Source organism: Salmo trutta, chromosome 7, assembly GCF_901001165.1.
Source record: "Salmo trutta chromosome 7, fSalTru1.1, whole genome shotgun sequence".
Classification (NCBI taxonomy): Eukaryota; Metazoa; Chordata; class Actinopteri; order Salmoniformes; family Salmonidae; genus Salmo; species Salmo trutta.
In genome coordinates this window covers 59,679,234-59,706,220 of record NC_042963.1, presented here as the reverse complement: position 1 = coordinate 59,706,220, position 26,987 = coordinate 59,679,234, and the positions used below count along the sequence as shown (strand labels likewise).

The 26,987-nt window shown below is 45.8% G+C and overlaps 1 protein-coding gene across 1 annotated transcript in view; it reads right to left on the bottom strand.

Moving 5' to 3' along the window:
* Positions 1–26,987, bottom strand: part of vwf (von Willebrand factor) — a 182,633-nt gene that overhangs the window by 88,223 nt on the left and 67,423 nt on the right. Inside the window, exons 30-37 of the mRNA XM_029759558.1 lie at positions 23,025–23,171; positions 22,451–22,594; positions 6,951–7,094; positions 3,125–3,289; positions 1,376–1,422; positions 932–1,015; positions 503–596; positions 28–266 (exon numbers count right to left, since the gene is read on the bottom strand). Coding sequence (XP_029615418.1) covers positions 28–266; positions 503–596; positions 932–1,015; positions 1,376–1,422; positions 3,125–3,289; positions 6,951–7,094; positions 22,451–22,594; positions 23,025–23,171 — 1,064 coding nt within the window. The remainder of the gene's footprint in view (positions 1–27; positions 267–502; positions 597–931; positions 1,016–1,375; positions 1,423–3,124; positions 3,290–6,950; positions 7,095–22,450; positions 22,595–23,024; positions 23,172–26,987) is intronic.

Genomic DNA, 26,987 nt, shown 5'->3' with positions numbered 1-26,987 from the left:
TCATAGTACACCCGCCCTAGGTCCTACCGTCATGTCGTCTTTCAGCAGTAGTGTGCTCTGCCCATGTGTAAATTCCATGACCTTCATGCAGACTTCGTTCTGATTGGATGACCCCTGGCAGGTTCCGCTGTGCAGTGTGATCTCTGAACCTCCCGTGTCCCCGGCAACCGTTAGCAGGGTGTAGGAACATAGCCCCTCCCCTTCCAGCCTTAGAGCCACGCCATCAAACCTCACCACGTGGTTGGTGGAGCTACCCATACAGACACCTGGAGGGAGGGAGGGAGGGAGGGAGGGAGGGAGGGAGGGAGGGAGGGAGGGAGGGAGAGGGTGTGTTACTGATGGGTGTGTTACTGGTGCGTGTGGGTGAGTGCATTTAATATGTGTGTGTGTGTTTATTGTGAGTGTGCTTAATGTGTGTGTGAGTGTGCTATAATGTGTGTGAGTGTGTGCTTGTGTCTGTGTGAGTGTGCTTAATGTGTGTGTATTTAGTGTTTGTACTAACAGGGGCAGTCCCAGTGGCAGCCACAGTTGTCTTGAACTCTGAGAGGACTCATGTGGTTGCTGCAGGCTGGGGGTTCCAGTCGATCACAATTCACCTGGATAATCGAATATAACATAATGTACTTTAATATACTATAATATACTGTACTATAATATAACATAAAATAGGGTACTTTAATACTCTATGACGTAATATACTATAATATACAGTACTTTACTATACTATAGTATAATATATTTTAAAATACTATAATGTAATATAATAAAATACAATAGACTTTAATATACTATAATGTAATATACTAAAATATAACATAACATGCTTGAATATACAAAAATATATTATAACATAGTTGAATGTAATATGCCATAATATAATGTAATATAGTATAATATATTAGGCTGGCGGCTCCAGACGATCACAGTTCACCTTGTGGCTCTGAACAGTTACGGCTCCGCTTGGGTGGCACAGCACCGAATGACATCCGTCAGGAAGCAGCCACGACTCACCAGGCTACACATAAAGTTAGTACTGAATATTCAGAATGGTCAAGGAAAACAGTTGTTAAAGTAACTGTCCAATGAAAATCACACTTTTAAAAGTTTGTATTCTCTTGTTCAAATAATATATTTGTGGTACGCACACACACCATTCCAACATGTGCATGTGACCAATACAATTTGATTTGAACACAGAAATGCTGCTTTTCACCATGCTTAATTACACTTTTTGGAAGGAAAACTATTTGACTCATATTGAAAGTAATTATAGTTCATATTTCATACAAATATGGAAACATTGGGCAGTTACTTTAGTTCAGTAGTTAAATGATTGTTGGCACATCAACACATCAGCAAGTCAACACACACTCACCTTCCTCTCGTTCCCATCATCATCGACACACACTCCAGGAGGACCAGCTGAGGAAGAATACACATCATCACAATCTTCAAAATCATCACTATCATCATCACAAAAATCATCATCATTACAACCATCATCATCACCATCATCATCATCACCACCATCATCATCACCATCATCAACTTCATCAACACCACCATCATCATCATCACCACCACCATCACCATCATCACCATCACCATCATCATCACCATCATCATCGCCATCAACATCATCACCATCATCATCAACATCATCATCATCACCACCATCATCATCACCACCATCATCACCATCAACATCATCATCACAATCATCATCACCATCATCATAACCACCATCATCACAATCACCACCATCACCATCATCATCACCATCATCACCATTACCACCATCATCATCACCACCATCATCACCATCAACATCATCATCACAATCATCATCACCATCATCACCACCATCATCACCATCATCACCATTCTCATCACCACCACCATTATCATCATCATCATCATCATCACCACCCCCATCAACACCATCATCACCACCATCATCACCATCCTCACCATCATCATCACACCATCATCATCATCACTATCACCATCATCACCACCGTCATTATCATCACCACCATCATCATCACCACCATCACCATCATCACCACCATCATCATCATCACCACCATCACAATCACCACCATCATCACCACCATAATCATCACACCATCATCATCACATCAATGTCATCTTCATCAATATCATCAGCATAATCATCATCACCACCATCATCATCACCATCATCGTCATCTTCATCACCACCATCATCCGCTTCATCACCATCATCACCACCATCAACATCATCCTCATCACTATCACCATCATCATCATCATCACCACCACCACCATCATCACCACCATCAACATCATCCTCATCACCGTCACCATCACCATCATCATCTTCACCATCATCATCACCACCATCACTATCACCATCAATGTCATCTTCATCAATATCATCATCGTCACCACTTATCATCACCATCATCACCACCATCTTCCTCTTCATCATCATCATCACCACTTATCATCACCATCATCACCATCATCTTGACCATCATCACCATCACCATCACCGCCACCATCATCATCACCATCACCGTCATCACCACCATCACCACCATCACCGTCATCACCATCATCACCATCATCATCACCATCACCGTCATCACCATCTTCACCACCATCATCATCATCACCATCACCATCATCACAACCATCATCATCATCATCACCAGCATTACCATCATCATCACCAGCATCACCATCATCACCACCATCATCACCAGCATCATCATCATCACCAACACCATCATGACCATCATCACCATCACCATCATCAACACCATCATCATCATCCTCATCACCATCAACACCATCACCACCATCATCATCATCACCATCACCATCATCAACACCATCATGACCCTCATCACCACTTATCATCACCATCATCACCATCATCATGAACATCAGCATCATCACCATCTTCATCACCATCATCATCATCCTCATCACCATCATCAACACCATCATCATCATCATCCTCATCACCATCAACACCATCACCACCATCATCATCATCACCATCATTGTCGCCTTCATCAATATCATCATCATCATTATCATAATCTCTCCAGGTAGCTCTGGTCCAGTACTATACCTCTACAGAGTTTGTCTGTGTAGCTCTTGTCCAGTGTTAACAGCATCATCAGCTCCTCCATGCTGTTAAGGTGGAGTGTGTTGTCCTGGTCGCCATGGGAACCAAGCAGGCTCAGTTCAGCTCTGTCGTAACCGGGCCCGATGCCGATGGGGAAAACTGACACGCCTGTTGGCAGAGTTATGATGTCATCACTAAACTGTGGTGGTTGTTATGATGTCACCACTAACGTGCAGTCCTCGTTATGTCACCATTAACCTGCTATCATCGTTATGATGCCACCACTAACCTGTGGTCCTCCTTATGATGTCACCACTAACCTGTGGTTCTCCTTATGATGCCACCACTAACCTGTGGTCCTCCTTATGATGTCACCACTAACCTGTGGTTCTCCTTATGATGCCACCACTAACCTGTGGTCCTCCTTATGATGTCACCACTAACCTGTGGTCCTCCTTATGATGTCACCATTAACCTGTGGTCCTCCTTATGATGTCACCACTGACCTGCTGCCCTCCTTATGATGTCACTATGAACATGCTGCCCTCCTTATGATGTCACCACTAACTTCCTGCTCTCCTTATGATGTCACCACTAACTTCCTGCTCTCCTTATGATGTAACCTGGTGGTCCCAGCGCGCACGACCCACGTGGAGTTCCAGGTCTCCGGCAGCCTCTGGAACTGCCGGTCTGCGGCCAACAAGGCTGAGTTCATCTCAGCCTATGCTACCCTCCAGTCCCTAGACTTCCTGGCGCTGACGGAAACATGGATTACCACAGATAACACTGCTACTCCTACTGCTCTCTCCTCGTCTGCCCACGTGTTCTCGCATACCCCTAGAGCATCGAGCCAGCGGGGTGGTGGCACTGGAATCCTCATCTCTCCCAAGTGGACATTCTCTCTTTCTCCCCTGACCCATCTGTCTATCTCCTCATTTGAATTCCATGCTGTCACAGTTACCAGCCCTTTCAAGCTTAACATCCTTATCATTTATCGCCCTCCAGGTTCCCTTGGAGAGTTCATCAATGAGCTTGACGCCTTGATAAGTTCCTTTCCTGAGGATGGCTCACCTCTCACAGTTCTGGGTGACTTTAACCTCCCCACGTCTACCTTTGACTCATTCCTCTCTGCCTCCTTCTTTCCACTCCTCTCCTCTTTTGACCTCACCCTCTCACCTTCCCCCCCTACTCACAAGGCAGGCAATACGCTTGACCTCATCTTTACTAGATGCTGTTCTTCCACTAATCTCATTGCAACTCCCCTCCAAGTCTCCGACCACTACCTTGTATCCTTTTCCCTCTCGCTCTCATCCAACACTTCTCACTCTGCCCCTACTCGGATGGTATTGCGCCGTCCCAACCTTCGCTCTCTCTCTCCCGCTACTCTCTCCTCTTCCATTCTATCATCTCTTCCCTCTGCTCAAACCTTCTCCAACCTATCTCCTGATTCTGCCTCCTCAACCCTCCTCTCCTCCCTTTCTGCATCCTTTGATTTTCTCTGTCCCTATCCTCCAGGCCGGCTCGGTCCTCCCCTCCTGCTCCGTGGCTCGACGACTCACTGCGAGCTCACAGAACAGGGCTCCGGGCAGCCGAGCGGAAATGGAGGAAAACTCGGCTCCCTGCTGACCTGGCATCCTTTCACTCCCTCCTCTCTACATTCTCCTCTTCTGTCTCTGCTGCTAAAGCCACTTTCTACCACTCTAAATTCCAAGCATCTGCCTCTAACCCTAGGAAGCTCTTTGCTACCTTCTCCTCCCTCTTGAATCCTCCTCCCCCTCCCCCCACCTCCTTCCTCTCTGCGGATGACTTCGTCAACCATTTTGAAAAGAAGGTTGACGATATCCGATCCTCGTTTGCTAAGTCAAACGACACCGCTGGTCCTGCTCCCACTGCCCTACCCTGTGCTTTGACCTCTTTCTCCCCTCTCTCTCCAGATGAAATCTCGCGTCTTGTGACGGCTGGCCGCCCAACAACCTGCCCACTTGACCCTATCCCCTCCTCTCTTCTCCAGACCATTTCCGGAGACCTTCTCCCCTACCTCACCTCGCTCATCAACTCATCCTTGACCGCTGGCTACGTCCCTTCCGTCTTCAAGAGAGCGAGAGTTGCACCCCTTCTGAAAAAACCTACACTCGATCCCTCCGATGTCAACAACTACAGACCAGTATCCCTTCTTTCTTTTCTCTCCAAAACTCTTGAACGTGCCATCCTTGGCCAGCTCTCCTGCTATCTCTCTCAGAATTACCTTCTTGATCCTAATCAGTCAGGTTTCAAGACTGGGCATTCAACTGAGACTGCTCTTCTCTGTGTCACGGAGGCTCTCCGCACTGCTAAAGCTAACTCTCTCTCCTCTGCTCTCATCCTTCTAGACCTATCTGCTGCCTTTGATACTGTGAACCATCAGATCCTCCTCTCCACCCTCTCCGAGTTGGGCATCTCCGGCGCGGCCCACGCTTGGATTGCGTCCTACCTGACAGGTCGCTCCTACCAGGTGGCGTGGCGAGAATCTGTCTCCGCACCACGCGCTCTCACCACTGGTGTCCTCCAGGGCTCTGTTCTAGGCCCTCTCCTATTCTCGCTATACACCAAGTCACTTGGCTCTGTCATATCCTCACATGGTCTCTCCTATCATTGCTATGCAGACGACACACAATTAATCTTCTCCTTTCCCCCTTCTGATAACCAGGCGGCGAATCGCATCTCTGCATGTCTGGCAGACATATCAGTGTGGATGACGGATCACCACCTCAAGCTGAACCTCGGCAAGACGGAGCTGCTCTTCCTCCCAGAGAAGGACTGCCCGTTCCATGATCTCGCCATCATGGTTGACAACTCCCTTGTGTCCTCCTCCCAGAGTGCTAAGAACCTTGGCGTGATCCTGGACAACACTCTGTCGTTCTCCACTAACATCAAGGCGGTGACCCGATCCTGTAGGTTCATGCTCTACAACATTCGCAGAGTACGACCCTGCCTCACACAGGAAGCGGCGCAGGTCCTAATCCAGGCACTTGTCATCTCCTGTCTGGACTACTGCAACTCGCTGTTGGTTGGGCAGACCTGCCTGTGCCATTAAACCCCTACAACTCATCCAGAACGCCGCAGCCCGTCTGGTGTTCAACCTTCCCAAGTTCTCTCACGTCACCCCGCTCCTCCGCTCTCTCCACTGGCTTCCAGTTGAAGCTCGCATCCGCTACAAGACCATGGTGCTTGCCTACGGAGCTGTGAGGGGAACGGCACCTCTGTACCTTCAGGCTCTGATCAAGCCCTTCACCCAAACAAGGGCACTGCGTTCATCCACCTCTGGCCTGCTCGCCTCCCTACCTCTGAGGAAGCACAGTTCCCTCTCAGCCCAGTCAAAACTGTTCGCTGCTCTGGCACCCCAATGGTGGAACAAGCTCCCTCACGACGCCAGGACAGCGGAGTCAATCACCACCTTCTGGAGACACCTGAAACCCCACCTCTTTAAGGAATACCTGGGATAGGATAAAGTAATCCTTCTAACCCCCCCCCCCTTAAAAGATTTAGATGCACTATTGTAAAGTGGTTGTTCCACTGGATATCACAAGGTGAATGCACCAATTTGTAAGTTGCTCTGGATAAGAGCGTCTGCTAAATGACTTAAATGTAAAATGTAAATGTCACCACTAAACTCCAGCCGTCCTTAGGATGTTACCACTAACCTGTGGTCCTTGTTATATCACCACTAAACTGTGGTCCTCATTATGATGTCAGCACTAACCTCCTTCCCTCCTTATGATGTTACCACTAACCTCCTGCTCTCCTCATGTCACCTCTAACCTGTGGTCCTCCTTCTGATATCATCACTAACCTGCGGTCAGCGCCTCGTTAGTTGCCTCCTGTAGTTGGTCAGTCGACCTGTCAATCACCAGCATAACCACCACCTTGGCCACACCTGTTCTGCCCCCACTAGACGGAGAGATGGATGTTTGGACAGCAAATCGCAACGCAGCACCTGATCACAGAGAAAGAGAAACCATCAGATGATACGGTGTGTGTGTTACCCAGCGCGATGTGTGTGTGTGTTTCCCAGCGCGATGTGTGTGTGTTTCCCAGCGCGATGTGTGTGTGTGTTTCCCAGCGCGATGTGTGTGTGTTTCCCAGCGCGATGTGTGTGTGTTTCCCAGCGCGATGTGTGTGTGTTTCCCAGCGCGATGTGTGTGTGTTTCCCAGCGCGATGTGTGTGTGTGTGTTTCCCAGCGCGATGTGTGTGTGTGTTACCCAGCGCGTTGTGTGTATGTTACCCTGTACGGTGCGTGTGTGTGTGTTACCCAGCACGGTGCGTGTGTGTGTTACCTGGCATGGTCTATTTACTGTGTTGAGAGATTGTTTTCTCTTTCTGAAACTGATAGTCCTTTTCCAGATACAGCATAAATGACTGCTAAAGATTAAAACAATGTCAAATTGTCATGGACCTGTCAGCAGAACTTGTGAATTCAACAATGTTTTGCATTGACTTTTCACCCAACCTCAATATAATGCACTGCCCTGTCTAGGATTCTGCAACACTGTCTAGGGCAGACTACTAACAATAGCATTCAGACTGCTTCCCTTTTTCCACATTTTGCTATGTTACAGCCTTCTAATAATACCAAAAAATCCTCATCAATCTACACACAACACCCCATAATGACAAAGCAAAAACAGGTTTTTAGAAATTTTTGCAAATGTATTGTCCCGTCCTGACCAGTATAAAGATTATTTGTTATTGTAGTTTGGTCAGGACGTGGCAGAGGGTATTTTGTTTATGTGGTTCGGGGTGGTGATTTATGTAGTAGGGTGTTTGATTTATTATTTCCGGGTTTTGGTCTATGTTCTATGTTTTGTATTTCTATGTTCTTTCTGGTTTGTTGTATTTCTATGTTTAGGTTGATGGGGGGTTGGACTCTCAATTGGAGGCAGGTGCTTTCTCGTTGCCTCTGATTGAGAGTCCTATATATGGGTAATTGTTTGGTTTGGTGTTGTGGGAGATTGTTTCTTGTTTTGCCTGTGTGAGCATGACAAGACTGTTTTGTTGTTCGTGAGTTCTTCGTTTTTGTTATTTTGGTGTTCTCTTTGTTTAAAAATAAATACAAGATGAGCATCCACATTCCTGCTGCGTTTTGGTCCTCTATCCCGACGACAACCGTTACATGTATTAAAAATAAATAAATACCTTTTTTACGTAAGTATTCAGAACCTTTGATATGAGACTCGAAATTGAGCTCAGGTGCATCCTGTTTCCATTGATTGAGATGTTTCTACAACTTGATTGGCATCCATATGTGGTAAATTGGACATGATTTGGAAAAGCACACACCTGTCTATATAAGTCCCACAGTTGACAGTGCATGTCAGAGCAAAAACCAAGCCATGAGGTCAAAGGAATTGTCTGTAGAGCTCTGAGACAGGATTGTGTCTGGGGAAGGGTACCAAAACATTTCTGTAGCATTGAAGGTCCTCAAGAACACAGTGGCCTTCGTCATTCTTAAATGGAAGAAGTTTGGAAACACCAAGACTTTTCCTAGAGCTGGACACCCGGCCAAACTGAGCAATCGGGTGATCAAGAGGTGATCAAGAACCTGATGGTCACTCTGACAGTACTCCAGAGTTCCTCTGTGGAGATGGGAGAACCTTCCAGAAAGACAACCATCTCTGCAGTTACTCCACCAATCTGGCCTTTATGGTAAAGTGGTCAGACGGAAGCCACTCCTCAGTAAAAGGCACATGACAGTCGCTCGGTGTTTTCCAAAAGGCACCCAAAGGACTCTCAGACCATGAGAAACAAGATTCTCTGGTTTGGTGAAACCAAGATTGAAGTATTTGGCCTGAATGCCAAACGTCCCATCTGGAGTAAACCTGGCACCATCACTACGGTGAAGCATGGTGGTGGCAGCATCATGCTGTGGAGATGTTTTTCAGAGACAGGGACTGGGAGACTAGTCAGGATCGAAGGAAAGACAAACAGAGCAAAGTACAGAGAGATCCTTGATGAAAACCTGCTCCAGAGTGCTCAGGACCTCAGACTGGGGCGAAGGTTCACCTTCCAACAGGACAACGACCGTAAGCACACAGCCAAGACAACGCAAGAGTGGCTTCAGGACAAGTCTACTAATTAGTGGTGATCAGAACAGCAGGTATCTTCACAGCACCAGTCTACTACTTAGTGGCAATCAGAACAGCAGGTATCTTCACAGCAGCTGTCTACTAATTAGTGGTGATCAGAACAGCAGGTATCTTCACAGCACCAGTCTGGTACTTAGTGGTGATCAGAACAGCAGCTATCTTCATAGCACTAGTCTACTACTTAGTGGTGATCAGAACAGCAGGTATCTTCACAGCACCAGTCTACCACATAGTGGTGATCAGAACAGCAGGTATCTTCACAGCACCAGTCTACCACATAGTGGCGATCAGAACAGCAGGTATCTTGACAGCACCAGTCTACTACTTAGTGGTGATCAGAACAGCAGGTATCTTGACAGCACCAGTCTACTACTTAGTGGTGATCAGAACAGCAGGTATCTTCACAGCACCAGTCTGGTACTTAGTGGCAATTACAACAGCAGGTATCTTCACAGCACCAGTCTACTACTTAGTGGTGATCAGAACAGCAGGTATCTTCACAGCACCAGTCTGGTACTTAGTGGTGATCAGAACAGCAGGTATCTTCACAGCACCAGTCTACTACTTAATGGTGATCAGAACAGCATGTATCTTCGCAGCACCAGTCTACTAACTAGTGGTGATCAGAACAGCAAGTATCTTCACAGCACCAGTCTACTACTTAGTGGTGATCAGAACAGCAGGTATCTTCACAGCACCCGTCTACTACTTAGTGGTGATCAGAACAGCAGGTATCTTCACAGCACCCGTCTACTACTTAGTGGTGATCAGAACAGCAGGTATCTTCACAGCACTAGTCTACTACTTAGTGGTGATCAGAACAGCAGGTATCTTCACAGCACCAGTCTACTACTTCAAATTCACTTTGACATTCACAGTTCCTATTGGATAGGTGAAAACCTGATCTTCACCAGTTACCACAGCCACAAATGGCTATACCATGCCTATTTCTTCAATTTCACTTCTTAACATCTGAATTCAACATGTCAATATCTTTCATAAATAAAAGTAGTGATGAAGTTAATCTCTCCTCCACTTTCAGCCAGGAGAGATTGACAAGCATAATATTAATATTAGCTCTCTGTGTACATCCAAGGTCCAGCCATGCGCCCCTGTTCTGAGTCAATTGCAATTTTCCTGCTGTAAGTCCCTCTTTGTGGCACCTGACCACATGACTGAACTCTAGTCAAGGTGTGACAAAATTAGGGCCTGTAGGACCTGCCTTGTTGATAGTGTTGTTTAGAAGGCAGAGCATCGCTTTATTATAGACAGACTTCTCCCCACCTTTGCTACTACTGCATCAATATGTTTTGACCATGACAGTTTACAGTCTAGGGTTACTCCAATCAGTTTAGTCATCTCAACTTGCTCAATTTCCACATTATTTATTAGAAGATTTATTTGAGGTTTATGGTTTAGTGAGTGTTTTGTTCCAAATACAATGCTTTTAAGTTTTAGAAATATTTAGGGCTAACTTATTCCTTGCCACCCAGTCTGAAACTAACTGCAGCTCATTGTTGAGTGTTGCAATCATTTCCGTCGCTGTAGTAGCTGACGTGTATAGTGTTGAGTCATCCGCATACATAGACACACTGGCCTTACTCAAAGTCAGTGGCATGTTGTTAGTAAAAATAGAAAAAGCAAGGGGCCTAAACAGCTACCCTGGGGAATTCCTGATTCTAACTGGATTATACTTGAGATGCTTCCATTAAAGAACACCCTCTGTGTTCTGTTAGACAAGTAACTCTTCATCCACATTATAGCAGGGAGTGTAAAGCCATAACATATACGTTTTTCCAGCAGCAGACTATGATCGATAATGTCAAAAGCTGCACTGAAGTCTAACAAGACAGCCCCCACAATCATTTTACCATCAATTTCTCTCAGCCAATCATCAGTCATTTATGTAAGTGTTGTGCTTGTTGAGTGTCCTTCCCTATAAACATGCTGAAATTCTGTCAATTTGTTTACTGTGATATAGCATTGTACTGTATCTGGTCAAACAGCGTTTTTTTCCAGAAATGTACTTAGGGTTGGTAACAGGTTGATTGGTCGGCTATTTGAGCCAGTAAAGGGGGCTTTTACTATTCTTGGGTAGCGGAATGACTTTAGCTTCCCTCCAGGCCTGAGGGCACACACTCTCTAGTAAGCTTAAATTGAAGATGTGGCAAATAGGAGTGGCAATATCGTCTGCTATTATCCTCAGTAATATTCCATACATATTGTCAGACTTGGCTTGTCATTGTTGATAGAAAACAGTACTTTTTTATCCTCTTCCACACTGACTATGGAATTCAAAAGTACAATTCTTGTCTTTTATCATTTGGTCCGATGCACTTGGATGTTTAGTGTGAGCGGTTATTGCTGTCATGTCATCCCTAAGTTTGCTTATCTTGCCAATGAAAAAGTCATTAAAGTAGTTTGCAATATCAGTGGGTTTTGTGATGAATCTGATTCAATGAATGAAGGAGGCGAGTTGGCTTTGTTCCCAAAATTTAATTTAAGGTGCCCCAAAGCTTTTTACTATGAGTCTTTATATAATTTATCTTTGTTTCATAGTGTAGTTTATTTTTATAAAGTTTAGTTTTGTCACATGATTTCTTAATTTGCAATACGTTTGCCAATCAGTTGGGCTGCATGACTTAATTGCATTCCTCTCAACCATACATTTTTTCAATTCCTCACCAATCCATGGGGATTTACAGTCATTTTCTTAATGGGTGTGTGCTTATTAGTAACTGGAATAAGTAGTTTCATAAATGTGTCCAGTGCAGCATCTGGTTGCTCCTCATTACACACCACAGACCAACAAATATTATTTACATCATCAACATATGAATCACTACAAAACGTATTGTATGACCTCTTATACACCATATTAGGCCCAGCCTTTGGAACTTTGGTTTTCCTAGATATGGCTATTATATTGTGATCACTACATCCTATGGACTTTGATACTGATTTAAAGCAAATATCTGCAGCATTAGTAAAGATGTGATAAATACATGTTGATGATTTAATTCCTGTGCTGTTTGTAACTACCCTGGTAAGTTGACTGATAACCTGATCCAGGTGTCACGTCCTGGCCAGTATAAGGTTAATTGTTTTTGTAGTTTGGTCAGGGCGTGGCAGAGGGTATTTGTTTTATGTGGTTCAGGGTGGTGTGTTTTTGTTAAAAGGGTGGTTGATTTAGTAATTCCGGGTTTTGGTTTATGTTTAAGTATTTCTATGTGGAGTCTAGTAAGTGTATGTCTATGTTTGGTTAATTGGGGTTGGGACTCTCAGTTGAAGGCAGGTGTTGTCTATCTGCCTTTGATTGAGAGTCCCATATAGTAGGGTGTGTTTGTGTTTGGTATTTGTGGGTGATTGTTCTGTGTTGAGCCTATGCTAGCCAGACTGTTTGTAGTTGTTCGTTCGTTCTTTTGTTTTGTTATTTTGTACGTTCATTTTTTGAAGTTAATAAATTCTCAAGATGCATACACATACCTGCTGCGTTTTGGTCCTCCATCACCGACGACAACCGTGACACCAGGTTGCAGGCACTGGTTACAGTTTGAAGTTTTTTCCTGAGTGGGCAGCTTGATGATGTCCAGTCAATATTTAAATCACCCAGAAAATATACTTCTCTGTTGATATCACATATATTTTACATTTACATTTTAGTCATTTAGCAGACACTCTTATCCAGAGCGACTTACAGTAGTGAATGCATACATTTCATACATTTCATACATTTTTGTTTCTGTGCTGGCCCCCCGTGGGAATCGAACCCACAACCCTGGCGTTGCAAACACCATGCGTTGCAAACACCATGCAAACACCATGCTCTACCAACTGAGCTACAGGGAAGGCTATCAAGCATTTCACGCATATTATCCAGATACTGACTGTTAGCACTTGGTGGTCTATAGCAGCTTCCCACCAGAATGGTCTTTAGGTGAGGCAGATGAACCTGTAGCCATATTACTTAAACAGTATTTAACATTAGATCATCTCTAAGCTTTACAGGAATATGGTTCTGAATATAGACCACAACACCGCCTCCGTTGGCATTTCTGTCTTTTGAGATATATGAATGTAATCTGTTACAAGCAAGTTATTGACTTCATAAACCTTGTTTCTTAGGCTACATATGTTAATATGGGCTATTTTTTTGCACTTTTCTGTGTTGCTTGATTGTTTCAACGCAGCCTTGAAATGCGTGGACAGAGTCCAGGAACCAAGATGATTTGGATGGACTCCGTCATTCCTGTAGAGTATCTTCTGTTTCCAGAAGGTGTCAAAGTTATCAATAAAAGTGACTCCAGCAGAGCTACAGTAGTCTTTTAGCCAGATGTGTAATGCTAGCGGTCTGCTGAATCTTTCACACCTGTAGCCCAACGATGGAACTGGACCTGAAATTATTAGCAGTTTTTTGGAGTCTTTTAATGCTAAAATCAGTTCTTTAAAATCCATTTTCAAATGTTCTGAGCTAGCCCTCCTGATGTCGTTTGACCCATATGGACTACGACAGTGTCAGCTCCCCGCATCTGTGGTAGAACAGTCAGAAGCAGACTTGTTATGTCCTATACTTGTGCTCCTGGGTAGCACAGGGTTTTTGCCTTGGGGACCGAGATGTTTCTCACTATAGAGCTGCCTATGATGACAGCTGGTGATGTTGAATGGGTTGGTCTCTCAGGCAGCCTCACGGTCTGGTGAGGGCTGGGAGCTCCGAGGATCTGAACCCGAGGTAGAAGCAACCGGAGAGGGAGAAAGAACCGAGGATGAATACGTAGGTACCTCCGGATCCAATCTTGATTGGGAAGCCACCACGGACAAAGACGTAGGTACCTCCGGATCCAATCTTGATTGGGAAGCCACCACGGACAAAGGCACAGGAACCTCTGGATCCGGGGTGGTAAAGCTGTTTCTGGTCTGTGTCAGTTCCAGGCTCAACATCTCCATGGAGACCCCCGTTGCCAAAGGACGCCTTCTTCGACTTCCACGGCGAGTGACGTACCTCTATGTCTGGTTGGTTGGGTCAAGAACAGCTCCTTTCTCCAGGGTAGGCGGAGACCCCTTCGGGGATAGAACCCTGCCTAGCACCGGCCAGTCAGCTGTGGGGAGCCGACACGGTGGTGAAACTTCCACCAGACCAGAGCGCCGTCCGGCTACTGGAGTGGAAGAAAAATAAGAAGTAGGTGGGCTTGGGTCCCCAGTAGCTTTTGTAGGTTTGCTACTTGCTTGCTAAAAGTAGCTACTTCGCTCCTGTAGTCCTCCGCAAGCAAGCAGTTGCTACATTGAAAATCAGTGCGGCCCACATTGTCCTGGAACAAAGCAAAGTAAACACAGCTCCTGCAACGCTGGAAACGTTCAATAGCGGCCTCCATTTGTGGCCGCCCAGCCAGCTAGGCTAGCTGGGCTTTTGCGTCTCTCCCCCTATACGGAATCTGGCAGGATCCCGGGACAGATAGCAGCGCTCACAGCATTTAGCCCAACAGAGCCGCAGGATCCAAAATAAAATACAAGTATATTAAAACACTGTCAGCTTTTAAACGGAGGTCTTTAGTTCAGGTTTCAGCGTTCGACAACAACAAACATACGTTACGCTCTGATGACGTAGGGATTGTGTGTGTGTGCGTATTACCCAGTGGGGTGTGTGTGTGTGTGTGTGTGTGTGTGTGTGTGTGTGTGTGTGTGTTGTGACGGCCCTGAATTTTCCTGAACCGTCTCAGTGCGTCTCCTTCAAATAGGGCGCTATCCCTTTAATTCTCAATTAATTAGTGCTTCTTCCAATAGAGCGCTTCCCCTTTAATTCCCAATTAAATAGCCAGCATCAGCTGCGCAAAAGTGGAGTTGTGATGGAAACATGAATGAGGATGTGTTCGACCCTCAAGTCTGAAGCTTCTTTCTTCCGTTTGTTGTGTTGCTGTAAAAGTGTGCTTTGTGTAGCCTAATAGAAAATCTACCCAGGATCGGATCCACTCTTTGCGTCTGTGGACTACACCTCTCCGTTGGTTTTCGTGGCCTTCCTCCGCTGGAGATCTGTCGGCGGATTGGATTCTCTGACTGACCGACTGACTACAACCTTTTTTGTATACGGTATTTCATTTGTTTTGGGTGTGATGTATACCATGATGAATTATGTAGTTAGTTGTAGTTGAGGATTTATTGAAATGTGTGGTAAAATATTTGTTCTTTTCATTGCATGATTGACACTGTGTTTACGCTACACTGTATGAACGGACACCCATTGCGTGACTAAGGTCAGTTGAGTTCCCTGAACTTGTTTACCGGGCTGGACTCTTTTTAGGCCCGAGGTACAGGACATTTCTGAAGGAACCAGAGCTGTTTAAAGCTCCTTATTGTTATATTGTTGTGTGTGTGATCATTTATGTTGTTAATACAGCCACGCAAAAGAATACAGTTGTTTTGAAGTTATTTCCATTGTTTTAAGGGTTCATGAAACGTGTATTTCCATCCTGACATTTACATGAGTCCTTTGTATTGGTGTAGACTTGAGGACCAGATGGGACTCATTCCCTATCAAACTAAAAGGAGAAACTAATATTTTCTCTGGTAGGCACAACCTACCTGGCACCCCTATAAACGATAACCTCGAGTCAAAACCGTTACATAAAAAATGGCACCCCAGATGGGACCTCAACATTGAGAAATAACCAAAGCAAATCTTTTGTGTGGAATTAAAACAATGGATTCACCCCAAGAAAATGTGCTCATCCATATCATACCTGTCAATGGGAATACACAGGGCCATTCTGACCATCGAGCCGACAATACAAATCATAATGTTAATGGAGTTGATTTGGGCCAGAGCCCTGGGAATCTGAATGCTCTGTCTGGACCACAGGCCACAGGAGGTCTAACCAGCTACTCCCTTATTGACATGGATCTGTGTGGAAGTACTGAGCTAGCCCTCCCTCTGACGCCCAACCTTCCTCTATTGTCTGGTTTATCTCCAGAGGTTGTAGTCTTACAAGATGACATTCTTGATATTCGTCGAACTCAACAACATCTCCAAACTTTAATCCACCATAAATTCAAATGTCTGAGTGAAGAACAACAACAGAGGGCCATGGAATTCAGAAACTCACTTAGCACTCTAACCCACACGCTGACAGAGCTCAGTGAGAGTGGAAGACAGGATGTTACTGGTTCCATGGACAAGCAGTTTGACTACCAACAAACCCAACTCACTGCCACTCTCCAGTGGCGCCTGCAACATCATCACACTGAGGTCCTCAAGGACGTTAATTCAGTTTTTTCTCCTCTGGTTAACACTGTAGACCACTTGCAGAAAGAGCTCTCTAATTGTGTTAAAATGTTGGCTGACGTGTCTGTTGACATGGCCACCATTAGGCACAACTCCTTGCACAGAGCTTCTCTGGTGTCCACTTCTGTTCAAACCACTGAGGGCCAAGCTGGCACCTCAGAACAGCTAAGACAAGGCCATGCTGCAGCCACCCCTTACAGGATGCAATCCACCATGCATCCTGGTGTTCATTTTCATGGTCCGATAACTCCCTCACCCTCTACTTCCTCAATCCCTCCTAGCACTTTTGTTCATGGTGATTTGATTAGACGTCATGTGGGGGCGATGCCCATTAAATTGCAATTTCCCACCTTTGGGAAAAAGGATGACAGTCCTGATCCGCTAATGTATCTGGAAAGATGTCGTGACTTTCTTGCCCTCAATCCCCTGGCTGACGAAGAACTCCTTGCCACATTGAGGAATGTGTTGCATGGGACAGCTCGAGACTGGTGGGATGTGGCACGTCTCACCACTACCTCCTGGGCTGACTTTGAGGCCAAGTTTTCCTCTGCATTTCTGTCTGAGGACTACACAGATGAGCTGGCAGACAGAGTCAGGAATCGAGTGCAAAGAGAGAAAGAGAGTATCCGTGACTTTGCATATGGTTACCACTCCCTGTGCAGAAGGTGGAAACCTGGCATTGAGGAGGAAGAGGTCATTAAATTGATCTTGAAGAACATCAACCCACTACTAGCCAGTCAACTCAGAGAAAGAGTCACCACTGTTGATGGACTGGTTCGCCTGGGACAGCAGTTCGAGAAGGACAGAGAACGCCAACAGCAATATGAACAGAGAAAGAAACAGACACCCAAACCGTTACCCAAGCCAGACCATCAACAACAGCCAGAGTATCCAGCCAAGACACCTCCCATGTTCTGTTGGAGATGTAGCCAAAAGGGACATTCTTCAGCTACATGTCCAAGACCATATCAAGTAAACCCTTCCAGAAACCACAAATCACAACAGGCCAACACAAATCACAACAGGCCAACACACCTAACTCCCTTCGCAGGAACGACCATCCTACTCTGGGTGCTTTGACCAGAGTTGAAACCCCAAGAGTCACTGCCTACGCCCCCCCAGCGACATCCCCTTCCTTTCAGTTAATACCGCACCAACTGGTGGTACCCCTGTCCATAGGTCCATGGACAGGAAGAGCCATCCTGGACACCGGGTCATCCTACACACTGCTCAATGAGAAACTGTGGAAGGAGGTTAAAGGTCCACACTACAACTTGAAGCCGTGGACAGAAGGTCCACTCTATCTGGCTGATGGTGAGGCTAAACGACCACTTGGATGGAGTGAGGTAGAGTTCCGCTTGTGTAACCACTCCTATATGATTCCTTCTGTTATCCTACAAACCAAGAACCTTGCTTTTCCTGTCGTGTTGGGAATTGATTTCATGTACTTCAGTGGTGTCCAGATTGATATCGCACACAATTGCTACTGGTTTCCATACAATCCGAGCAAGAAGCATTTCTTCCAGTCAGAAGCTACAAAGTTACATGATTGGGGTCCAAATGTGGCAGTCTTCTCTGCCATTGCTCCAGTACCACTAACCCTTGATAATCCTTCTGATGATCTCCTTTTACAGGCTGTGAGAAGAGCTCAGCTGGAACAGCCAGAGGAGTTAAGGCTGTTGGAACAGCTGCAGAATAACGCTGATGTATGTACTTCAAAGCTGGGACGTACCGGGCTCCTGAAGCACAAAATATTCCTTACACAGGAAATGCCGATCAAGCAGAAGCCATATCGTTTGTCCCCAGCAAAGCTAATCATCCAAAAGGGACTCATTAATGATATGTTGACACAAAATATAATTGAACGTTCATCCTCTCCCTGGGCTGCTCCTGTTGTCCTCATCCAAAAAAAGACCGGTGGTCTTAGATTTTGTGTGGACTATAGGAAGACCAACAAGGTTTCCCAGACTGATGCCTATCCTCTTCCCACCATCCAAGAGATCCTGGAGTCATTGTCTGGTGCGGTTGTGTTCACTACCCTTGACCTCAATAGTGGCTATTGGCAGGTTGAGATGGACCAAGAAAGCAAGGACAAGACTGCTTTTGTCTGTGCTGAAGGCTTGTTTTCCTTTAAGGTGATGCCTTTTGGATTAAAGAATGCACCTGCCACTTTCCAAAGGCTCATGGCGATTGCATTAGGTGAGCTCAAAGGGAAGATCTGTTTCGTCTACCTGGACGATATAATTATCTACTCCCAGACCAGAGAACAACATTTTCAAGATCTTCAAACAGTGTTGGACAAGCTAAGGGAAGCTGGTCTGACATTGAACATGAAGAAGAGCAACTTCTGCCAAACCTCCCTGAAGTTCCTTGGCCATATTGTGTCTTTTGACGGCACTCATGTGGATCCCGAAAAGACCAAGGCGGTACAAGATTTCCCTGTCCCAACCACACTCAAGGCCCTTCAACGGTTCCTTGGGATGGCTGGATGGTACCATCGGTTTGTGTTGAACTTCTCCCAGGTGGCAGAACCCCTCAACGCATTGAAGCGAAAAGGTGCGAAATTCCGATGGACGGCAGAGTGCCAGACCTCTTTTGAAACCCTGAAACGACACCTCGTCACACCTCCCATTTTGGGTCATCCCAACTTTGATTGCCCTTTTGTTGTTTACACTGATGCAAGTGATGTTGGACTTGGTGCTGTCCTAGTCCAACAGACTGGACTTGGCACTGAAGAAGTGCTAGCGTTCGCCAGTAGAACATTAAATGGAGCAGAACGGAACTACTCCACAACCGAGCAAGAGTGCCTTGCAGTTGTCTGGGCTTTGGAAAAGTGGAGGTACTACCTGGAGGGAAGACACTTCACTGTGGTCACTGACCATTCCTCCCTTGTGTGGGTGTTCAAGACCAACAAACCAAGCACCAGACTTATCAGATGGGCTCTACGGTTGCAAGAGTTCACCTTTGCAGTAGAATACAGGAAAGGAAAATACAACACTGTTCCAGATGCCTTATCCAGAGCTCCTGCTGGTGGTAATGGTGGCCCTCATCTTACATGTGCTACTGTCCTGTCAAGCAGTCGAGACTCACCCAAAACTGACTTTCCCATCTCTGATGAGGCCATTTGGAAAGCCCAACAGGATGATCCAGAAGTACAGGCTTTGTACCAGACTATCCTGGAAGATGGAGAAAAGATGGTCAATCCTATCACCAAAATGACCATCATTGAAGACAAAGTCTACCGAGTTGTACAACTACCTCACAGAACACTATACCAAATGTACATACCTGAAACTCTACGCCTTCAACTGCTTCAACATTTCCATGAAGACCCGTTAACTGGTCATTTGGGCAGGTTCAAAACCTACAAGCGGTTGCAAGCATTACTGTACTGGCCACATCTGAGCATGGATGTGAAGTCACACATCCGAAACTGTCAGGTTTGTCAAATGTACAAACCAGAAGGTAGAAAGCCTGCTGGCAAGTTGCAGCAAACTGTGGTTACCCGACCTTGGGAAATGTTAGGAGTGGATTTGATGGGTCCATTTCCTAGAAGCTCCAATCAGAATGTGTATATGCTTGTTTTTGTTGATTACTATTCCAAGTGGGTGGAGCTCTTTGCCCTGCGTCAGGCCACAGCAAGGACTGTCTCTAACATCCTTACGAAAGAGATCCTGACTCGCTGGGGAGTGCCTGACTACATCCTGTCTGATCGAGGTTCCCAATTCGTCTCTGATCTCTTTGAGGAGACCTGCCAAAGATGGAACCTGAGACAGAAGTTGACCACGGCCTATCACCCACAGACCAACCTCACTGAGAGAGTTAATCGAACCTTGAAGACAATGGTTGCTTCCTATGTAGGGACCCAGCACAAACACTGGGACAAGCACCTTCACGAGTTTCGATTTGCCCTGAATTCTGCTGTGCAAGAGTCCACTGGAGTCACACCTGCAGAGCTGAACCTGAGTCGTCCCCTCCGAGGACCCTTGGAGATGGTGCTACAGCCCCAGAAGGTTACTCCAGACGCTGCTTGCTATGACCAGGTAGTCCATCTCCACAACTTGAGAGCTCTTGTCTCAAAGAACATGATCCAGGCTCGACTCAAGCAGAAGCGAAATTATGATAAGAAGAGACGAGACATGCAGTTCCAGCTTCGTGATCGGGTGTGGCTTCGCTCTCATCCTTATTCAAAAGCTGAACAATTCTTCTCGGCCAAGCTCGCTCCTAAATGGCAAGGACCATATAGGATTGTGGAGCAGAGCGGCCCTTTGAACTACCGAGTGGTGAAAGAGGACACAGGTGAAGATATGCGCGTTGTCCATGTCTCACGCCTTAAGGCCTGTTACCCCTCGGCTGAGGAATTGGAGGAGATTGAGCGCCGCAAGGTCCTGGAGCTCTTTGAAGAGGAAAGTGAGGAGACTTTTCTCGGATTCCCAGACCCAGAAGTCTCACGTCTTAAGGCCTGTGACCCCTTGGCTGAGGAGCGTGAGCACCAAAAAGTAATTAATATTTTTGTAGAGGAAAGTGATGAGACCTTTCTCGGTTTCCCCGACCAAGATGTGCCTTCCAGGGCAATGGTCGGCTTTTTCCAGGGGAGGGGGTGTGTGACGGCCCTGAATTTTCCTGAACCGTCTCAGTGCGTCTCCTTCAAATAGGGCGCTATCCCTTTAATTCTCAATTAATTAGTGCTTCTTCCAATAGAGCGCTTCCCCTTTAATTCCCAATTAAATAGCCAGCATCAGCTGCGCAAAAGTGGAGTTGTGATGGAAACATGAATGAGGATGTGTTCGACCCTCAAGTCTGAAGCTTCTTTCTTCCGTTTGTTGTGTTGCTGTAAAAGTGTGCTTTGTGTAGCCTAATAGAAAATCTACCCAGGATCGGATCCACTCTTTGCGTCTGTGGACTACACCTCTCCGTTGGTTTTCGTGGCCTTCCTCCGCTGGAGATCTGTCGGCGGATTGGATTCTCTGACTGACCGACTGACTACAACCTTTTTTGTATACGTTATTTCATTTGTTTTGGGTGTGATGTATACCATGATGAATTATGTAGTTAGTTGTAGTTGAGGATTTATTGAAATGTGTGGTAAAATATTTGTTCTTTTCATTGCATGATTGACACTGTGTTTACGCTACACTGTATGAACGGACACCCATTGCGTGACTAAGGTCAGTTGAGTTCCCTGAACTTGTTTACCGGGCTGGACTCTTTTTAGGCCCGAGGTACAGGACATTTCTGAAGGAACCAGAGCTGTTTAAAGCTCCTTATTGTTATATTGTTGTGTGTGTGATCATTTATGTTGTTAATACATCCACGCAAAAGAATACAGTTGTTTTGAAGTTATTTCCATTGTTTTAAGGGTTCATGAAACGTGTATTTCCATCCTGACATTAACATGAGTCCTTTGTATTGGTGTAGACTTGAGGACCAGATGGGACTCATTCCCTATCAAACTAAAAGGAGAAACTAATATTTTCTCTGGTAGGCACAACCTACCTGGCACCCCTATAAACGATAACCTCGAGTCAAAACCGTTACAGTGTGTGTGTGTGTGCGTATTACCCAGTGGTATGCGTATTACCCAGTGGTATGCGTATTACCCAGTGCGGTGTGTGTGTATTACCCAGTGCGGTGTGTGTGTATTACCCATGCGTATTACCCAGTGCTGTGTGTGTGTATTACCCAGTGGTATGCGTATTACCCAGTGCGGTGTGTGTGTATTACCCATGCGTATTACCCAGTGCTGTGTGTGCGTATTACCCAGTGCTGTGTGTGTGTATTACCCAGTGGTATGCGTATTACCCAGTGCGGTGTGTGTATTAGCCAGTGCGGTGTGTGTGTGTGTGTATTACTCAGTGGTGTGTGTGTGCGTATTACCCAGTGCGGTGTGTGTGTGTGTGTGTGTATTACCCAGTGGTGTGTGTGCGTATTACCCAGTGCGGTGTGTGTGTGTATCGGACTGGTCAGCTGGTCCACCAGGGTCAGCAGGTGTGTCCTGTCCTGCTCCTCTCTCCAGGCCACGCCCACACTACTGGTCTCTCCGTATGTAACCACACCCACCTGCGTCTCGTTCCGACCTGAAAACACATCCCCCAGGGAATTATATTTCCAGTCTCTTACAGACCATCGTTCTCTGCAATGTGTTATTTCACTTTGTGTTACTTTTTCATGTTAATGTTGGGTAGTTCAGTAAGAGCTGTGTTTTTATTGGATGGTTCAGTAAGAGCTGTGTTGTGATTGGATGGTTCAGTAAGAGCTGTGTTGTGATTGGATGGTTCAGTAAGAGCTGTGTTGGGATTGGGTGGTTCAGTGAGATTTGTGTTGTGATTGGGTGGTTCAGTGAGATGTGTTGTGATTGGGTGGTTCAGTGAGATCTTGCGGAGGACTACAGGAGCAAAGTAGCTACTTTTAGAACCACCCAATCACAACACAGATCTCACTAGTAAGAGCTGTGTTGTGATTAGGTGGTTCAGTGAAAACTGTGTACTGATTGGCCAGCAGGCGTACCGATATCAGCGCTGTTGACGAAGGCTTTGACAAACGTCTTCATGTCCTCAAATTCTGTCCCGCTCTCTGGCTGCCCGTCAGTCTCTGGCCCCGCCCTATTCCCGCCTCTCAGCAGGAACAGGACATCCATCGGCTTCCTGCATGGCACTGGGGCAGAGGTCACAGGATATCAACAAATCACAGAGTAGTAGAGGAATTCACCAGACCTCATATATATTCACAAATGTGGGTGTGGTGTGTGGGTGTATCAAATCTAATTGTATTTGTCACATGCGCCTAATACAACAGGTGTAAACCTTACCGTGAAATTCTTATATACAATCCCTTAACCAACAACGCAGTTTTAAGAAAGATAAGTGTTAAGAAAAATATGTACTAAATAAACTAAAGTCAAAAATAAAAAAGCTACAATAAAATAACAATAACGAGGCTATATACAAGGGGTACCAGCAACGAGTCAATGTGCAGGGGTGCAGGTTAGTCGTGGTCATTTAGGTAATATGTACATGTAGGTAGCGGTAAAGTGACTATGTATAGATAATAAACAGCGAGTAGCAGCAGCATAAAAAAAGGGGGGGGGTAAATGCAAATAGTCTGGGTAGCCATTTGATTAGCTGTTCAGCAGTCTTAAGAAGCCTTCTGAACCTAGACTTAGCTCTCCGGTACCACTTGCTGTGCGGTATCAGAGGGAACAGTATAGGACTAGGTGGTGGGAGTTTTTGGCAATTTTTAGGGCCTTCATTTGACACCTCCTGGTATATTGGTCCTGGATGGCAGGAAGCTTGGCCTCAGTGATGTAACGGACCGTATGCACTACCCTCTGTAACGTCTTGCAGTTGCCATTCCAGGCGGTGATTCAACCAGTTAGGGTGCCTCAATGGTGCAGCTGTTGAACCTTTTGAGATGGGTCCTTCTGAGGACCCATGCCAAATCTTTTCAGTCTCCTGAGGGGGAACACGCATTGTCGTGCCCTCTTCACGACTGTCTTGGTGTGTTTGAACCATGATAGTTTGTTGGTGATGTGGACACCAAGGAACTTAAAGCTCTCAACCTGCTCCACTACAGCCCCGTCAATGAGAATGGGGGCATGCTCGGCCCTCCTTTTCCTGTAGTCCACAATCATCTGCTTTGTCTTGATCAAGTTGAGGGAGAGGTTGTTGTTGTCCTGGCACCACACTGCCAGGTCTCTGACCTCCTCCCTATAGCCTGTCTCATCATTGCCGTTGATCAGGCCTACCACTGTTGTGTCATCTGCAAACTTAATGATGGTGTTGGAGTTGTGCTTGGCCACGCAGTCATGGATGAACAGGGATACAGGAAGGGACTAAGCACACACCCCTGAGGAGTCCCAATGTTGAGGATCAGCGTGGCAGATGGGTTGTTGCCTACCCTCACCACCTGGGGGTGGCCCGTCAGGAAATCCTGAATCCAGTTGCAGAGGGAGGTATTTAGTCCTAGGGTCCTTAGCATAGTGATCAGCTTTGAGGGCACTATGGTGTTGAATGCTGATCTGTAGCATTCTCAAGTAGGTGTTCCTTTTGTGCAGGTGGGACAGGGCAGTGTGGAGTGCAATAGAGATTGCGTAATCTGTGGATCTGTTGGTGCGGTATGCAAATTGAGTGGCTCTAGCGTTTCTGGGATGATGGTGTTGATGTGAACCATGACCAGCCTTTCAAAGCACTTCATGGCTACAGACGTGAGTGCTACAGGTCGGTAGTCATTTAGGCAGGTTACCTTGGTGTTCTTGGGCACAGGAACTATGGTGAAACATGTAGATATTACAGTCTTGGCCAGGTTGAACATTTCAGTGAAGACACTTACCAGTTGGTCAGCGCATGCTCGGAGAATACGCCCTGGTAATCCGCCTAGCCCTGTGGCCTTGTGAATGTTGACCTGTTTAAAGGTCTTACTCACATTGGCTACGGCGAGCGTGATCACACAGTTGTCCAGAACAGCTGGTGCTCTCATGCGTGCTTCAGTGTTCGAAGCGTACATAGAAGTAATTTAGCTCGTCTGGTAGGCTTGTGTCACTGGGCAGCTCACGGCTGAGATTCCCTTTATAGTCCGTAATAGTTTGCAAGTCCTGCCACATCTGATGAACATCGGTGTAGTAGGATTCAATCTTAGTCCTGTATTTACGCTTTTCCTGTTTGATAGTTCATCTGAGGGCATAGCAAGATTTCTTATAAGAGTCACGCTCCTTATAAGCGTCACTGGTACGTCCTGCTTTTGTGTTTGGTTGTAAGCAGGAATCATGAGGATAGAATTATTGTCAGATTTGGTAGTCATTTAGGCAGGTTACCTTGGTGTTCTTGGGCACAGGGACGTTGTATTTATGCTTTGCCTGTTTGATGGTTCGTCGGAAGGCGTAGCGAGTTTTATTATAAGCGTCCGGATAAGTGTCCCGTTCCTTGAAAGTGGCAGCTCTAGCCTTTAGCTCAGTACAGATGTTGTCTGTAATCAATGGCTTTTGGTTGGAATATGAACATACGGTCACTGTGGAGGCACTTATTGACTGATGTGATAAACCCCTCAATGTTATCAGATGAATCCTGAAACATATTCTAGTCTGTGCTAGCGAAACAGCCCTGTAGTTGATTAGATTAGTTTATTAGTCACATGCACAGGGTCGCAGATGTAATTGCAGGCTACAGTAACTTTCTGAAGCTCTGAGCTCCGACAGTCAAAAAGAGAAGTTAAAGAAACAATGATAATAATAATAATAATAATAATAATTGATAACAATAATTATAATAATAACTGTAAGAATGATAAATGTCCATTGTGGAGTGGGGGCAGGAAGTCTGGCGACAGGAGCAGGACAGGGAGAGCAGGTAGCTGACTAGTGGTGGCTATTCAACAGCCTTATGGTCTGGGGGGGTATAAACTATTTGCCAATCTTCCAGTTTTTGCCATGATGCTCCTACACTGGCCACGTCTGACTGATGGAAGTGGGTAGAACAGGTCAAGGCTCAGATGGCTGACGTCCCTGATGACCTTATTGTCTTTCCTGTGACACCTGGTGTTGTAGGTGTCCTGGAGGGCAGGCAGTGAACACTCAATGGTGCATTTGGCTGAGCGTACAACCCCCTGTAGAGCCTTGGGGTCAGCGGAATTGGAGTTACAATACCAGGCTGTGCTGTTCTCGATGGTGCTTCTGTAGAACAATGTGAGGGCCCACGGGGAAAGGCCTAATTCCTTCAGCCTGAGGTTGAAGAGTCGCTGTCGTGCCTTCTTCCCCACAGTGTCCGTGTAGTGTGGTTTGACCATTTCAGGTCTTTTGAGATGGGTACACCTTGCAGACGTGTAGCTTAGCATAAATAGACAGCTACGAAAAATATAGATGAAAACTCTCTTGGTAAATACAGTGAGGGAAAAAAGTATTTGATCCCCTGCTGATTTTGTACGTTTGCCCACTGACAAAGAAATGATCAGTCTATAATTTTAATGGTAGGTTTATTTGAACAGTGAGAGACAGAATAACAACAAAAAAATCCAGAAAAACGCATGCCAAAAATGTTATAAATTGATTTGCATTTTAATGAGGGAAATAAGTATTTTACCCCCTCTCAATCAAAAATATTTCTGGCTCCCAGGTGTCTTTTATACAGGTAACGAGCTGAGATTAGGAGCACACTCTTAAAGGGAGTGCTCCTAATCTCAGCTTGTTACCTGTATAAAAGACACCTGTCCACAGAAGCAATCAATCAATCAGATTCCAAACTCTCCACCATGGCCAAGACCAAAGAGCTCTCCAAGGATGTCAGGGACAAGATTGTAGACCTACACAAGGCTGGAATGGGCTACAAGACCATCGCTAAGCAGCTTGGTGAGAAGGTGACAACAGTTGGTGCGATTATTCGCAAATGGAAGAAACACAAAAGAACAGTCAATCTCCCTCGGCCTGGGGCTCCATGCAAGATCTCACCTCGTGGAGTTGCAATGATCATGAGAACGGTGAGG